Source organism: Galeopterus variegatus, unplaced genomic scaffold, assembly GCF_000696425.1.
Source record: "Galeopterus variegatus unplaced genomic scaffold, G_variegatus-3.0.2 Scaffold1780, whole genome shotgun sequence".
Taxonomy (NCBI): domain Eukaryota; kingdom Metazoa; phylum Chordata; class Mammalia; order Dermoptera; family Cynocephalidae; genus Galeopterus; species Galeopterus variegatus.
Window position 1 is genome coordinate 226,616 of NW_007727891.1, and position 17,620 is coordinate 244,235.

The 17,620-nt window shown below is 39.0% G+C and overlaps 1 protein-coding gene across 2 annotated transcripts in view; it reads left to right on the forward strand.

Annotated features, from left to right (window-relative positions):
* The window catches only part of FAM96A (family with sequence similarity 96, member A), a 19,038-nt gene extending 2,207 nt beyond the window's left edge, over positions 1–16,831 (forward strand). The window contains exons 2-6 of one of the 2 annotated variants that reach the window (XM_008578910.1): positions 2,362–2,526; positions 7,630–7,679; positions 7,930–7,970; positions 13,527–13,572; positions 16,365–16,466. In XM_008578910.1, coding sequence (XP_008577132.1) covers positions 2,362–2,526; positions 7,630–7,679; positions 7,930–7,970; positions 13,527–13,572; positions 16,365–16,379 — 317 coding nt within the window. In that variant the 3' untranslated portion in view covers positions 16,380–16,466. Of the gene's footprint in view, positions 1–2,361; positions 2,527–7,629; positions 7,680–7,929; positions 7,971–13,526; positions 13,573–16,364 lie in introns of both variants that reach the window. The other variant, XM_008578909.1, reaches the window with a different exon arrangement.
* The last annotated feature ends 789 nt before the right edge of the window (positions 16,832–17,620 follow it).

Genomic DNA, 17,620 nt, shown 5'->3' on the forward strand with positions numbered 1-17,620 from the left:
CTAATCTTAGACTGGGGTGGATCTGGAAAGACTTTAGAGATGAGTGTCTTGAATTGGGCCTCTAAGAATAATTAGGTTCTGGATATGTAGAGGGACAAAGGTCATACTGAGCAGAGGAAACAGGAGCAAAAGTACAGAAGTGAGAAAAGAACATAGGGATTGGCAGATAGATGGGGCTACAGGATAGGGTTTGTGGTTAAAGGTGGGGGTGTTGTTGAACATTGTTTTAGATAGTAGGTTGGAATTGGACACAGGTCTGAAAGTTTTAAATATAAATAAAAAGTTTAATATCAGTGCAGAACCATAGAAGAATTTTAGTCAGGGGAGTAATGTGAGGAGAGCAACATTGCTCTCTTTTTAAAGAAATAAGCCTCTTAAGTCACTAGAAAACTGAAGAAGTTTAATAAGGAGTGAGATTTAATTTCAGGGTTTAGTGGCATATAAAGAATGTAATATAGCTTATATAAATGAGCCTTATGGGGAAAAGGCCTAGGAGGAGAAGCAGAAAATCCCTTTCCAAAGATAAGTCTGTGAAAGAGCAGTTCTATCTTCTTTCCTTCCTGTATATTTTCAAATTCTGTTTCTAATTAAGTGATAAGCCCAGGAGATAACTGGGGAGAAGGTGGAGTTTTGATTGATTTGTTTTTCCCAACTGCATTTCTGACTACAGCGGTGCTATAAATAAGAATAAAACCTCAGTCTTGAGAACATTGAGCCCATCCTATATAAAATGCTGCTTCTCTCCCTTCTACCTCCCTGTTTATCTTTATCATTTTCTTCTTCTTCTTTTTCTACAACCTCAGAGTAAGAAGGAAATCTTTTCCTCTCCAAGGCCAATCCAGACTTCCACATTCTTTTTTTTTTTCCTTTTTGTCTTTTTTCGTGACCGGCAACAGATAGCAACCCTCAGTGTTGCGCCCATACCGGACCAGGACCGGCAACGGGATCGCAAGCCTCGGTGTTGCTCCCGCCCCTCGCTCAGCCAGTGAGCGGCCGGTCTGTATGTGGGATCCGAACCCTCGGCGGGAGCGCCACCACGCTTCCCAAGCGGCGCACTATAGCAGTGCGCCACCGGGCCAGCCCGGGGCTTCCACATTCTTGAACCCATTCTCTTCTGCTTATTTTATCAGTCTCCCGTCCTCACGTTTTCAGTCTCTCTTCCTCTATTTGATCCTTCCCTTTGATCTATGAGACATACTCGTTTCCCTTACCTTTGCCATTGTTCTATCTTCCTTATAAAGCTACTATCCTTTCTCTGACCTTCCTTTCCCAGCCAAGACCCTAGGGGTACATTTTCAGTTCTCACTCTCTTCCTTCTCCTTTTGCAAGCTGGCTTTGGCCCACTTCTCTCTACTGAAACTACTTTCTTAAAGATGACCTGGGTGACAAATCGAAGACTTGTTTTAGCGCTCACCAGCCTGAATTTTATGCAGCATTTCATGTTGTTAACCACCCCTGTCCTTCCTTCTCTGATTCTTCTTGCTTTTCTCCTTCTGATCCTTAAATTATGTGCTTCACATGGGTCTGTTCCTGGGTCTCTTTCCCTTCACACCAGTGATTCTCAGACTGGGCTGCACTTAAGAATAACCTGAAGAATTTTTAAAACTGAATGCTCAGGCCGTACTCCAAACCAATTAAATGCTGTCTATGTCTCTCCCCTGTTCGGAACCTCTTAATGACTCCCTATTGCCTGTAGCCAACTGTAGGACCCTTGATGGTCTGTCCCAAACCTTATATTCTACTATTCCAGTTATTTTGGGTTCCAGGCAAACAAAACTTCTTTTCTTTACTTTGCTTCACTTTAAATGTCAAATATTGAAATATTACCCATTTTTAAAGACTTGAGTCAGGTTCCATTTCTATAAAACCTGATACAACATTCTCCCAAGCTAAAAGTTATTTCTTCCTCTTGAGCTTCCATGACATTTTTCCCATTCTTATTATAACATCTTTCTGCGATGTGGAAGCCAAGCAACTGGATATGGTATAAGAATGACCCAAAAAACCAGTTTTCTCAAAAGGAAACCAGTAGTGGAAATTTCTGTCAGAAATCTGGGAGTTGCTGTAATATTTGCTTAAACAAAAAGAAATCAGTGCTAGGGCCGGCCTCTGGCTCACTTGGGAGAGTGCGGTGCTGATAACACCAAGACCATGGGTTCGGATCCTATATAGGGATGGCTGGTTAGCTCACTGGCTAAGTGTGGTGCTGACAACACCAAGTCAAGGGTTAAGATCACCTTACTGGTCATCTTTAAAAAAAAAAAAAAAAAAAAGTCAGTGCTTAGATTAGGACTGGCAAAATCATCCTTATTTAGGATATTCATGTTTTAATATAATACCTTGTCTCTAATGATTCTTTAGATTTGATTAGAACTATCCGGGACCCAGAAAAGCCCAATACTTTAGAAGAACTGGAAGTGGTAACGGAAAGTTGTGTGGAGGTGCAGGAGATAAATGAAGAAGACTATCTGGTTATTATCAGGTTCACACCAACAGTACCTCATTGCTCTTTGGCAACTCTCATTGGTAAGGTTTTATGTACATATATATATTCTAAATTATTCTTGCTGGTGATACTGGCCCAAAATAATTTGCATCATGTATCACACTTTATGTTTTACAGAGTATTTTCATGTATTCGTCTTCTGTAGTCTTCACAATTAGCCTGTGAGAGAGTTAAAATATTATAATCTTCATTTTACAGATGACAAAGCTGAACCTCACAGAGTTTAAGTAATTTGCTCAGAATTAGCCAGGAAATGGTGAAGCTGAGGCTGAAACCCAGCTCTCCTGACTCTAAATCTGTTTCTCCTTTAGTTACATCATGCTGTTTCTCTTAGGTGTACATGTCCACAATTAATGAAGAGTGGGTGTGGGCCAGCTCTTCTCAAATCTGGAGATTAGAGTGCTATCAGACTAGCACCGCCTCCGTCACCATCTTCTCCTTTCAGCTGCTCTGTTGGCTTGTATGTAGTATGGGCAGAAGTCCTGGTAGGATGCGGATTTGCTTTGAGTTAGTTAACAGTGATATATAATAGATGTCCTTGAATATATACTTTGTTGTCAAGGGAGTTTATTTCAAACCAGATGTTAGTAGGGGATTGATTAAATAATCAACGATCGTGAATGTAAATAACGGAAAACTGTGCAGCTATAAAAAAGAATGAGAAAGTTCTCCATGTACTGGTATGGAAAGATCTTCATAACACACAGTTAAGAAATAAAAGCGAGTATAGTATTACTACCATTTGTGTAAAAAAGGTAAAAATATACATTTGTATTTGATTGCATATACATGAAGAATACATAAGAAATGAATAGCTGTGATGCGTATTTATGGGTAGTAGTGGTGGAAACTGAGCAGATGGAGGACAGAGAGGGAGATAAACCCAGCCGTAAACCCAAGCGGCTAACCAAACGAAGCCACTCGCCAGAGTACTACCAGCAACAGCCCAAAACTCAAAGGACTTGGCGGTGCTTCACATCCCCCTAGAGGAGTCTGTTCTATAATCGATCAACCCCGATATACCTCACCATCTCTTGCCAACTCAGCCTGTATACTGCCATCTTCAGCAAACCCCTCCAGGGCACAAAAAGTAAGCTCAAGAATCCACACAAAAACGTTAGGTCAAGGTGCAGCCCATGAGATGGAAGAAATGGACTACATTTTCTAACCTAGAACAACCCACCCACGGCAATCCTCATGAAAACTGAAGACCAAAGGAGGATTTAGTAGTAAATCAGGAATAGAGAGTTCAATTGAAAAAGGCCATGAAGCTTGGGTTTAACTATATACCTTTTTATTTTCTAAAATTTTTGAACCATGGGAATATATCATCTGTTGAAAAGCAAACAAGTTTATAAAAAGGATTGAAAAGGTCAATATTTCATTATTGGCCCCACTATTGTGATTTGTCTTTTCTCACTGGTTGACCTGGGTTTCCTCTGTTAGTAGTTTCCAGCATATGAGGGACTGAAAGTCTATGAATCCATAGGTATTGTTGTGGTTATTAAAATTCCATTGCTAGAGAAAGCATTATTGAATGCTTAGTTATTTTTTTGTACTGTACAAATTTTGAACCAACAGACATTGAAAAGTACTGCTACTCTCCTGATGTGGAGGGATGTCTTAAAATATTTTGACATATAATAAAGAGTTCTTAAATAGAGAGGCCAAGGGCCTATGGCAAATTCATTTTTTAACAAGTAACATTTATTTAAATTATGGAAGTAACATGTTTATTGACAATAATTTTGAAACTCCACAAAAGCATAAAGAAGAAAACAAAAATTGGCTGTCGTAAAAGAATGTATGCTCTGGGCTAAAATCCCAGCTCTGTCAGCTCTGCCATGTTGTAGGCTTGGTCAAGTAACTTACTTAATCTTTCTGAGCCTCAGTTTCCTTATCTGTAAAATAGGATTAATAAGGGTGTGTACAGAGTTGTAAGGGTTATATATGAAATATATGAAGAATTTTTTTTATTTCTCATGTACTCTTTAATTCATAGTTATAGAGGTTACATGCTAATCATATCAAAATATAATTTTTGTAACCATTTGCATACTTCTAGCCTTTTGCGATTATAAATAATACCGTGATGAACAACTTTATGTATGAGTATTTTTATGTATTTTGTTATTGCCCCAGGATAAATTCCTGTAAGTGGAATTATTGAGTTAGATGGTGTAAATATTTTTAAGCCTCATGGTATGTAGTGGCAAATCCTTAATAAAAAGTTTACACTCTTTGACCCAGGAATTAAGGAAATAATTCCATAGAAGAAAATATTAACATGTGCAAAGCGTTTATAGTAAATTTATCATAGTGGAACCTAGAAGAAACTATAGTATCTATTAATAGGGAAATGACATGAATATAGTGAGATTTCCTATTGCTATTGAAAATGATAAATATAAGCAAGGAATCAAAGTATCTGTGTGAGAAATATATTAAAAAGTTTGAATGATAAGTTTAATTTGCATTGTGACTTCAGTGGCAGCTCGATGGTCTCTGCTGGGCTGGTTGCAGATATTGGTGTGGCTAAGGCTTTTGGCCCCCCACCACCCCATCTCAGGAGCCTGGGGTGTTTCCAGTGGCTGCTTAGTGGTTGTTGCTGAGATGGATGCAGATGTCGGGGGTGGCTGAGGCCCCTGGCCCTCTACTACCCTGACTTGGGAGCTTAGATTGCTTCCTGTGGCGGCTTGGTGGTTGTCACTGGGCTGGTTGTGGATATCTGGGGCCATGGCTGGGGTTTTTGGCCCCTTACTGCCCTGGCTCAGCAGCCCAGGGTGCTTCTGGTGGTGGCCTGGTGGTTGTCGCTGGGCTGGTTGCGGATGTCAGGGGAGCATGGTTCAGGCCCACAATCCTCCCCCCTTCCCGTAATAACTTCGTATAGCATACATTATACGAAGTTATACGAGAGAAACTGCATGGAATAAAAAATAGCTCTTATTATAAAGGTTCTAAGATTAGGTTATGGTTGACATTTCAGAATCTGTACACTTCCTGAACAGAGTTTTGTCACTTTTGTTGGCCCTTTTGATATGCATTTTAGTTAAGACCCTTAGCTTTTTAGAGGGTAGTATGGTAGTATATCATAGTAATCGTGTTCAGTCAACACAGTTGGAAAAGTCAGTGAAAAGAGCCTTCTTTTCATCGAATGATGATGCGTTGAGGAACATTTCTTATGAGCAGGTGGTCCTGGCAGGGAAAGGTGACACATTAGATTGTCACCTACTCAGAGTTACCTTGGTGAGTAATTCCAAAGACAAAGAAGACTCACAGGGCACAAGTGGGTAAGGCAGGGAAACTAGTTGATAATCATTTGTGTTGACTTAGTCGAGACAGGAATGGCTGAAGGCAGCTCTGGGTCAGATAGGAAGCACATAGGATTTGGAGTCAGAAGGTGTGGGTTCAGCTTCCACTTGTGTTTTTAATTATGTGATGTTGAACAAATTACTTATTTTGGTTTTCTGGCTATGAAATGAAAATGATAAAATAGTATAAAATAGTAATAGCTAACATTTATTACACGCTCATGTGCCAGGTACTGTTTTAAGCACATTGCATAATGCTTTATTTCTCATAGCAACCCTATATATGGTGATACCATTGTAATACCTGCTTTACAGATAAGGAAACTGAAGATCAAAGAGGTTAAGTAACTTGCCCAGGTTAACAGCTAGTTTGTAGCAGAGCCACTTTTGAACCCAAAGTATCTATCTCAGTTATACTATACTGCCTCTCTTGAGGATAATGACTCTCAAGAAAGTGCTTTGTGAATTATAGAAGTTATTACTTTATGGGTAAAACACCTACCAACAGTGACTAGAACAAACGAGGATGTACAGATGGTACACAAATAAAAATTAAGGAGACAATGTGGGGGCAGGGGGATGAGGAACTCTCCCAGATATGCTTTAAGACAGATCCTCTAAAGGGAGACCCCCTTAAGGAAATGATATATTTTCTTTGGAGTCCTCTAATATTTGTTATAGAACTACTGTGTTTGAGACTGTAGGCTAGGCACAGTTTGATTATGTCTCATCTAATCCTTTTTCTTATTCTGGGATTTTTTCCCAAAGATTCTATGAGAAAACCTGATGGGACTTAGAAAACCAAAAGCAAATTAATTTCATACCTCCCAAAAAGATAGGTAGTCCAACAATGATATTTTGCTGTATTGGCATGGTTTGAGGTTTTGTTGTTGATGTTTATTCTTAATCCAACCAAAATACTAAGAAAATGTTCCTTATAGTGTAACAAGCCCTTATGCATTAGTTGGGAGAGGAAATAAATTGCTCCAAATAAAAGCCTACAAAGTCAGTGGTCTAGAGATCCACTCTGACTCTTTATTTTTTCAAAACTTATTACTGAACACTATTTCTTTATAATAAGAGCAGACTGATTTTTCTTCTGTTGTCCAGGAGTATGGATTTGGTTAAAAATTTATTCTTCAGTTTGAGGTGGGGGAGAAGTGGAACATTGGCACTGAGGGTCTGTTCCAAGTCCAGTTTTAATTTCTGCTACATGTCTCAACTGGAGAAAGAAATTATTGAACTGTGACAGCATGAGATGATAAACTGAACTTCAGTGGAGCTTGTTTTAGAGAAGTAACTGTATTCGTACTTTGCAGGCATAAAAGATTCCAAATCTGAAAGTTTTCATACATCCTTTTTAAAATCTCTTACTTGGTTTTAAATTTTTGCATGGCCTGGACTGTTGTGGGCATTCAATAAAGTTTAATGAATTAATTGACTTTTGCTTGAAGGCCAGTTGATGTAGTAGAAAAGGCTGGGCTTTGCAGTGTTCTTGGGTTCCAGTCCCAACTCTGCCACTTTACTAGCTCAATGACCTTGGGCAAGTTACATTGTGATCTTGGTATTATAATTTGTGGAATGGGGTTAGTAATACCTAGTTCACTGGATTATCACAAGTAATATGTAAGATTATATACTAAATTTCCTAGCATGGTGCCAGGCTCAAAGGAGACCTACACTGGATTGAGCCAAAACTGTTTTCAGCTACTGTATTTTATGGGGGCACCTAGAAACAGCTGTATGTTTTTTTAAGAACCAGTCAGAAGAGACAAAGAGATAATTGAAGGTTTTTTTTTTTCCCATCCACAGGGCTGTGCTTAAGAGTAAAACTTCAGCGGTGTTTACCATTTAAACATAAGGTAAGAAGTTGTTGTTTTATAACAACTTTATTGAGATATAATTCACATACCATACAATTCACCTATTTAAAGTATACAATTCAATGGTTGTTAGCATATTCACAGAGCTGTGCAACCATCCCTACAATCAGTTTTAGAACATTTTCTTTTTTACAAAAAGATAACTATACCCATTTAGCAGTCACTCCTCATTTCCCCAGACTCCTCCCCTATCCCTGGGTAACCACCTGTCTACTTTCTATCTCTATAGATTTGCCTATTCTGGATATTTCGTTTCAATGAAATCATACAGTATGTAGCCTTTTGTATCTGGCTTCTTTAACTTAGCATAATGTTGTTTTAGCATGTTGTGTCAGTGTTTCATTCCTTTTTATTTTATTCCATCATATGAATATACACATTTTATTTATCTGTTCATCAGTCGATGGACATTTGGGTTGTTTCCACTTTTTGCCTATTATGAATAATGCTGCTGTGAACATTCTTGTACGAGTTTTTGGGTGAGCATATGTTTTTGTTTCTCTAAGAGTAGAATTGCTGGTTCGAATGGTAACTCTGCTGGACTGTTTTCCATAGTGGCTGCACCATTTTACATTCCCACTAGCAGTGTATGGGGTTCCAATTTCCTCACATCCTCACCAACACTTATTATTATTTGTCTTTTTGATTATAGCCATCTTAGTGAGTGTGAAGTGATATCTCATTGTGGTTTTGATTTGCATTTCCTTCTTTGCTAATAATATTGAGTATCTTTTCATGTGCAGTTTGACCTCTCTTCCTTAGAGAGCTGCTATTCAGATCCTTTGCCCATTTCTAAATTGGGTTGTCTTTTTATTACTGAGTTGTAAGAGTTCTTTATATATTGTAGATACAAGCCCCTTATCAGATATATGATTGGCAAATATTTTCTCCCATTATATTAGTTGTCTTTTCACTTTCTTGGTGGTGTCCTTTGCAGTACAAAAGTTTTTAATTTTGATAAAGTCCAATTTATCATTTTTCTCTTTTGCTACTTGTACTTTTGCTGTGATATCTAAAGAAGATGTTTTTGACCAACTATTAAGCAAGAATGTAGATTTCACAGTTAATTCATGGTAATTGATTATAGTTCATGAAAGGTTCAGCCTTTTCTCTATCTCTTATAATTCCTGGGCGGTTATACCTTCTATACCTTGCTGTTGCCTTTGCTCAGTGTAGCCCATCGGCACAGAGTTGCTTTCCCTCCCATCTCATATGTCCAAATCCTACCCATCTTTTAAGGCTAAATGAAATGCTGTCTTCCATAATGTCAGTCCTAATTTCTATAACTCAAGCCATTTCTTTCTTTGAATTTTCAGAGCTCTTTCTTTGTCTTCTAATGTGAGACCATCATTTTCTAATTTGTGTTCTAACTATTCAGGTTCATTTTTTATCTTCCATCCTGGACTATTAGCTTCTTGCAGTCGGGATTCATATATGATCCATCTCCATGTTCTACACTATGATCTTATGCATAGTAGGAGCTCAATAAATGTGTATTTAATTGAGTAAATTAATGAATGCTAATACTAGTGGCTTATGATACCTTGTAAATTTTATTTTGCATTTTTAACTGTTTTAATTACAAAGTCTAACTTTCTATTCTGAAGTTACTTCAAATTTACAGAAAAGGTAGAAGGGTAGTACAAAGAACTCCCATTAGTAAACCCAGATTCACTAATTATTAACATTTTGCCACATTTGCTTTATCATTAATTTTCTCTCCCACTTTCTCTCTCTATATATATCAACACACACACAGTTTCTGCACTATTAAGTGCAGACATAATGCCCCTTTACTCCCAAATACTATAGTATATATTTCCTAAAAACAAAGGACATTCTCTTACATTACCGCAGTGCATTTTTCAAAACCAGGAAATTTGACATTGATACAATACTGTCATCTAATCTATAATGCATATTCAAATTTCCCCTGTTGTCCAGTATCATCCTTCATGACGATCTCTTCTCCTGTCCTGCACCTCTCCGTCGATGATGTGTTTGTCATCATGTCTCTTTAGTCTCCTTTAATTTCAAGTATTTCCTTAGTCTTTAAATTTCCCCTGTTGTCCAGTATCATCCTTCATGACGATCTCTTCTCCTGTCCTGCACCTCTCAGTCGATGATGTGTTTGTCATCATGTCTCTTTAGTCTCCTTTAATTTCAAGTATTTCCTTAGTCTTTGTCTTTCATGATCTTGAGAATTTTGAAGAATGTAGGCTAGGTATTTTATAGATTGTCTCTCAAATTAGGTTTTCTGATTAGATTTATTTTATGTATTTTTGGCAAGAATTCTGAATAAATGTGTTCTCATTGCATCACATGAAGAGGCCTATAATTTTAGTTTGTCCCATTATTGGTGACAGCTACCCTCATCAACTGTTTGGTTACCTTGAGTATATAGTTCATATAGGAATAACAGGGTAAGTCCTCTTGATTTACCATTTTTCATAATGACTCATGCATAATTTTATTTATTTTTTTAAATTTTATAAAAATTTTATTTATTAATTTTGGGCATTTTTAAAAATTTTATTTTTATTAGCATAGTCATTATTATAAATCATACTTATTCTTCATGCCCCTTATCTAATCTCTCCCCTTCCCCCTTTCCCCGCTTCTGCCTTCCCCTCCCGCTTCCTCCTTGTCCTTCCCCTTCTAATAACCATAGATTTGTTCTCTCCGTCTGATAGATTGACTGTTCCTCTATTGGTTTGCTTCCTAAATGATCTGTCCAGTGCTGAGACAGTAGCGATCAAGTCCTCCCCTATTACTGTAAATCAGATGCTTTTATTACTCTGAAGGGTGCTTTGTGGAGAGAGAGGACCTCTTCTTTTTCTTTTTTTTGGTCTCCACTGGTGCCTTTCCTAGTGTCAATGCACTAGAGAGTCTGGTGTGCCATCTGCATGGTAGCTGTGACAGAGACTTGCCACTTTTGCAGGAGCCATGGCAATTGCAGTGGCTGTGGTGGGCTACTTGCATGGAAATGATGTTTTTGTTGTGTTCTTTACCTGATTGCAGCTGGGTTCGGCTTCCCCCCCGGCTCCATGCCACACGACCCCAGAGGGGCCCCAGGGCAGTGGGGACAGCTTGCCTAGTTGTGGCTGGGTTTAGCTTCCCCTGACTCCATGCCTCAGGACCCTGGTAGGGCTCAGGGTGGTGGGAGCAGCTTGCCTAGTTGCGGCTGGGTTCAGCTTCCCCCAGCTCCATGCCTCATTCTAACATATTGTTGGGGAGCAGTTGGGGGGGCGGGGGAGAAGAAAAAAGGGAGGGAAATATGGTGGAAGGAAGGGGGGGCATGGTTGAGGCCCATGGCACCTCCCTCATTATGGCAGGGGAGACCAGGGGGATTCTAGTGGCGGCTCGGTCATTGCTGTGCTGGATGCGGATGTCAGGGGTGTGTGGCTAAAACCCTCAGCCCCCCACCACCCTGGCTTGGGAGCTTAGAGTGTTTTCAGTGGCAGCTCGATGGTCTCTGCTGGGCTGGTTGCAGATATTGGTGTGGCTAAGGCTTTTGGCCCCCCACCACCCCATCTCAGGAGCCTGGGGTGTTTCCAGTGGCTGCTTAGTGGTTGTTGCTGAGATGGATGCAGATGTCGGGGGTGGCTGAGGCCCCTGGCCCTCTACTACCCTGACTTGGGAGCTTAGATTGCTTCCTGTGGCGGCTTGGTGGTTGTCACTGGACTGGTTGTGGATATCTGGGGCCATGGCTGGGGTTTTTGGCCCCTTACTGCCCTGGCTCAGCAGCCCAGGGTGCTTCTGGTGGTGGCCTGGTGGTTGTCGCTGGGCTGGTTGCGGATGTCAGGGGAGCATGGTTCAGGCCCACAATCCTCCCCCCTTCCCTGCTTGGGAGCCCAGGGGGCTTCTAGTCCTTCTAGGTTTTATAGGTGTTCTTTGGTGGTGTTAGACCTTTACTGGTTAATATCAAACTTTGAGTATTTTGTTTTTTCTTTCAGTTCTGTGTTGGATTATTTACTGTTCCCACCACTTAAACTCTGCACTAGAACTAATTAGTTGTCGTTTGGTTACTTCTAAAATGGGAGAACTTCCTGTGGGGACTAGCACTTGAGCCCTATGGTTAAGCTAAATTGGTGCTTTGCTGCTGATTCTCTGGGGGAAGGCTTTTTGTGCAGCTCAGATTTTAATTGTTGGCCTTGTAAGCACTTCCAGGTCTTGTGAGGTCTGGTACACCTAGGTTGTGTGGAAACTCTGGTCTGGGCCTGAGTCTTTTCAGCACACTGCACACCCTGTAGTTCTGTATTCCTGACCAGTCTCCACTGAGTGGTACTGTCCTGATTGGAGGGCAGAGCAGCTGTTCACGCTGTGTCCCAGTGTTTCCCCAGTGGTCCAGTCTCCCCTATTGCCTGCACTCCAAACACTTCCCATAAGAAGAGCCATGCACCAGTCCCTTGTGATGACTCACCAGCCTCTGAGTTGCTCCTTTCTTCAGTTGTCTGTAGCTTCTTGCTCCTATCTGGGTGCACGGGAACTCTTTTAGTGGTCTTGCTAGCCTGGGGGCCACCAAGGCCCTCTTCTCCCCTGCAGCCTCCAAGCAACTTCGTACAAAGGGCACAACTGTGGCTTTTGCCCGCTCTTGCTCTGAGTGCTCACCAGCTCCCGCCTTAAAGCGGCTGGGGCTCGAAATGGTGGGAGCAATCCTTTCTTTCTCTCATCGTTGCTTCTCCTGCCTTCATGAATTCCATAGGTCTCTCCTCCTCTTCCCCTGAGCTCTAGCAGCCCCAGCTTGACTGTCATTGCTTTGTAATAGGTGTAAATTGGTTGATTTGTGGGAGAGAGTAATGCTGGGGACCGTCCATTCTGCCATCTTGACCGGAAGCCGTCATGCATAATTTTAAACCAAAGTAAATGAGTATAGAGTAATTCTATACCTGTTGCTTTGTGGTCTAGGATAAGAGTATTAGGCAACTATATATATGGTGTTTTCTTTTTTAGAAGAGATTGGACTACATGATCTCTAAAGTCCCTTTTAGCTATAGTAGGCTATAATTTTTTTCACTTATGAAAAACATTTATCTCAGTAGTAAATAAATGAAGAATTACTTCATACACTTCAGTGTTCTCTGGAAAGTAACATGTCTTTATGATATAGCATGCTTTCTTTGCCATAGGATTTGCAATAATTGTGCGGGTTGTCTCAAAAGCTCTGGTTCTTGGAGGTTAGCTAATTTGTGGGGGTGCAGCAGGGCCAGGAGGAATAACTTAACCAATGTTATAGTTGAGAATAAATTCAGAAAGGCAATAGTGGACGAGAAAAGGAGGATGCTGAAAGTTGTATATTGGGATCCCATTTTTGTAAAACAAGCAATGAAAAGAAACTTCCAACTTAGGCATGTGCATGTGTGTGTTTTTGTGTGTGTAAATTCTGTGTACGATTATGTGGGTATGGAGGAAAATGTGGAAGGAACTACACTGTATTGCTAATGTAGCTTTCCTGGGGGGTCGGCCAGGAGGAAGTTTAGATACTGATTTGGGAAGAGGAAGTAGAATTCAGGGGAGACATAGCCATGAGTAAAACAACATGTATGAGATCTCATTGGTATAAAATTGTATTCATCTGTATTCAGAAAAAAAAAAATTAATGAAAATGCCCCCTGCAATCCTTCCCCAGGTGACCAAAATAAAAAAATCCTACTAATTTCAGTCCTTGTTTTAAAGAAGAATGTGAGGGATTTGTCCCTAAGTCTTTGATGTTAGAAATAGGATTTAGGCTCTCATCCCTAGATTCTTGAGTCCACTGTACATTCTACCTCGGTCTGTCATTTCAGAATGCTCTAATGTCTTGCTTTTACTATTTTTTCTTCCCAGTTGGAAATCTACATTTCAGAAGGAACTCACTCAACAGAAGAAGACAGTAAGTGAATCTAGAAACATTGTTAAAAACAACTTCAGACAGTACTTTGTCTTGGGTTCTGGGTTATTCTGCCAGCCAAGTATCTACTGGGTCACTTGCAAAAAAAAAAGGGCACAGTTATTAGGTCTTCCTTTACAGGTGGGGAAACGTAAAAACAACTTCAGACAGTACTTTGTCTTGGGTTCTGGGTTATTCTGCCAGCCAAGTATCTGCTGGGTCACTTGCAAAAAAAAAAGGGCACAGTTATTAGGTCTTCCTTTACAGGTGGGGAAACGTGGGCATCATAAGGAAGTAATCTTCAGTGGGACTCTGGGTGAACTAGAGCCCATGGATGTTGACTGGTTTAGGCCAGTGGCTCCACATCTGTAAAGAATATCCAGCTCTAGGGATCTTGACCTAGGAGCTCTAAAGAGGGTTTGATTCTTTTCTCTGGTGGCAGGATAGCGAGCTATGTACTTGAAATTGAAATTGAAGGTCTAGCAAGTAAAGCTTTTACGGAATCTTGGGGTAGGTGTTGTCTCTCTGGGTTAATGTATTAGGATGGGAGTAAGGAATCTTTTTCGTGGAGGACCTCTTGGCCTATTGGTAGCCACTTAAAAATAGCAGAGGGGAGTTTAGGAAAAGCAAAAGAAAATGTTCTATATGGTTTACTTTTACATTAGAAACAATTTTATCTACAAATAATGAGAAAAACATTTAAAATGCACGTTGTGCTTAGTTTTCATCACCAGGTAAATTGAGAGGGTAGAAAAGACAGCAGAGAAGGGGAAGAAAGAGATGGAAATGGAGTAAGAACAATAGTAAGATAGATACATGAAGGAAGACAATGACTCAGAAAGGCACACACAAGGCTGGGGGAAATGCACAAAAACGTATACATGAAGAGATGCAGGGAGGGAAGCCTGCTGCTTTCAGAGGAACAGCATGTCCAGGAAACTTTGGGTACTGTCATGAAAACTATTAAAATGATGTCCTATTTTCACAATTCCAGACTTACAGATTTTGTACTCCTCATGGGCTAAGTTTATTCAAACCCCATAAGCTGAGGGCTTCTACCTCTACTTTAAAAAGTAAAAGAGATGAAGTATCCTAAATCCACTCAGGTTATCCTTTTGAAACTCCTCTAAATTATAGGATTTTATAATAGCAATAATATTAAGTCTTATGATTCTGGTTTTTCATTTGTATTTACTGAGTGGTTTTTGTTTGTTTGTTTGTTTGTTTGGTGGCTGGCTGGTTTGGGGATCCAATCCCTTGACCTTGGTGTTATCAGCACCATGCTCCCCCAGGTGAGTCACCGGCCAGCTCTGCTGAGTGCCTTTTATGTGTAGGCACAGTTCAACCTTTGAGATACTTCCCTTCCCTTGTGGAGCCTACATTGTAGGAAGTAACAGAATGAATTGAAATTGTTTACACAGGAATATATACGAGCATGTTTCAAAAATTTCATGGAAATATTTGTATTATCTTTTCTTTTTTTTTTTTTTTAAATGATGACCGGTAATGGGATCTTAACCCTTGACTTCGTGTTGTCAGCACCACACTCACCCATTGAGCTAACCGGCCATCCCTGTATGGGATCCAAGCCCGTGGCTTTGGTATTATCAGCACCACACTCTCCTGAGTGAGCCATGGGCCAGCCCCTTATCTTTTAATTATATTTTTTCACAAATTTTTTGAAGTACCCTCATGTGTGTGTGTGTATGTACATACACATACATGTTTTCTATGTGAGACTTTTAGCAGCATCCCAGAAAATCAATTCTCATGAAAAATATGGACATCTAAATATACTAATTATCTTGATTTGAACATCATATATTGCACACAGGTATTGACATTCAACACAGTACCTCAAAGATATGTACAATCAATTCTGTTTCAATTAAAAAAAATTTTTTTAATGAATATGGACATCTCTCTTTTGAACTCTTCCATAAGAACGCTATTAGCAAATAATAGACAACATAATGGGCTTTATTGTATGATGATCCATGCAGACTGATTTTTTTAAAAAGATCCAGTAGATTAATAGGAAGAGATCTGAACAGAAAATTCACACAAGAACTAATAAGTAAACATGGGAAATGTTTTATCTCACTATTGAGCAAGGAAATGTGAATTACAACAATAATATGGAGCTATTTTTCATCTCCTGTTTCAATGTGTATTTGTTTTCATTAATACTTTTTTTGCTATTGCTGATGAACCGATAGCTCATGCGTTACTGTTATGATATCAATTGGTAAACAAATTTGGGAAGAAATTCAATTATATGAATCAAACTATGAAAATACTCATACCCTTTGATCTAATAATCCCATTTTTAAGAATTTTTCCAGAAAGAAGGCTATATATTTAAAGGTGCTCATTTTACCATAGGCTTCATAATTAATTTAGAACACGTAACTTTTGCCATGTTAAATAACCCTGTAGTTTAAAAAATATGCTTTAAAAAAAAATATGCTTAAAGGGAAAATACAGCAGTTTTCAAAATTATATTTACTGACTGTAACTATAGAAATATGTATATGTGCAAAGACTGGAAAGAAAGAAATTAAAATAGTTGTGGTACAATAGTAGGATTATAGGGAATATTTTTAGCATTATGGAGAATATTTTTCTCTTTAAGTCTGCCTTCCAGTCCTTAGAAATTGCATTACGAGTAATTAGCCAAAAACAGTTCTAAGTTCTCAAGGAGTTAAATTCTTTGTTTTAGCAGGCTAATAAAAATACTGTCTGGTGCTATATATTGATACAGTTCTGCCAACTTTTGTCTGTGTGTTTTGCAGTCAACAAGCAGATAAATGACAAAGAGCGAGTGGCAGCTGCAATGGAGAACCCCAACTTACGGGAAATTGTGGAACAGTGTGTCCTTGAACCTGACTAATAGCTGTTCTAAGAGCCTTTGAACCATAACTGTTTGATGTATTTGTTTAAACTCTTTGTAAAATATAAAAGACTCATGTTTAATACATAGGTGATTTGTACCTCAAAACATTTTTTAAAAGATTATTTCCAAGCCAGATATAATTATAATCTAATACCTAATTTGTTCAGTGTATAACATTCTCAGGATTTGTAACACTTAAGTGATCAGAGAAATGTTTTCCAGTTATTATGTGTAAGATGAGTTGCTATTTTTCTGATGCCCATTATGATACAACTACTTTTCATGTCAAATATCTACCACGCCCAAATGTATTCAATTTAAGTCATTACTCTATAAAATAAATAAAAGAGATGATTCTTATAATGACTCACCTTAGAATGTTTTTATTGAAATGTAAATTCTGCTGTAAATGTCAGTGAGTTGCTATTTTTCTGATGCCCATTATGATACAACTACTTTTCATGTCAAATATCTACCATGCCCAAATGTATTCAATTTAAGTCATTACTCTATAAAATAAATAAAAGAGATGATTCTTATAATGACTCACCTTAAAATGTTTTTATTGAATTGTAAATTCTGCTGTAAATGTCAACTCCTAAAAGATGTTTCCAAATCTTTATTTTTTGCTGATTATTATGTAGAATCAGATCTAAGTATGAAAAGGAACCTTAAAGATCAGACCCTGCCTTCCTTCGAGGAGAGTCCGGGACCCATTTATAGATGAAGAACAAATGTAGAGAGGGTCAGATGACATACACAATTTTGAAAATCAAGTTACCCTAAAGAAGTTTTAATTAAACCAACCTAAATGTATGGTCTGTTCTTTATTTATATTTTGTTCAGTTTGTTTTAGGGATTAATGGTCATTTGAAGTCTAACAGGGTATGGTAGGCAGCCTTCAAGATGGTCCCCAATGATCCTCACTTCCTAGTATTCATGCCCTTGTGTAGGTCCCTTCCATATTGAATCAGAGCTAGTGGGTGTGACTAATAAAGAACGGCAGCAGTTACAGTGTGTAACTTCTGGGGCTAGACCATAAAAGGTATTGCTGCTTTCACCTTGGTCTCTCAGATTGCTCATTCTGCAGGTATCCAGCCTCCATGTCATGGGAACACTCAAGCAGCCCTGTGGAGAATTCAACATAGAGAGGAA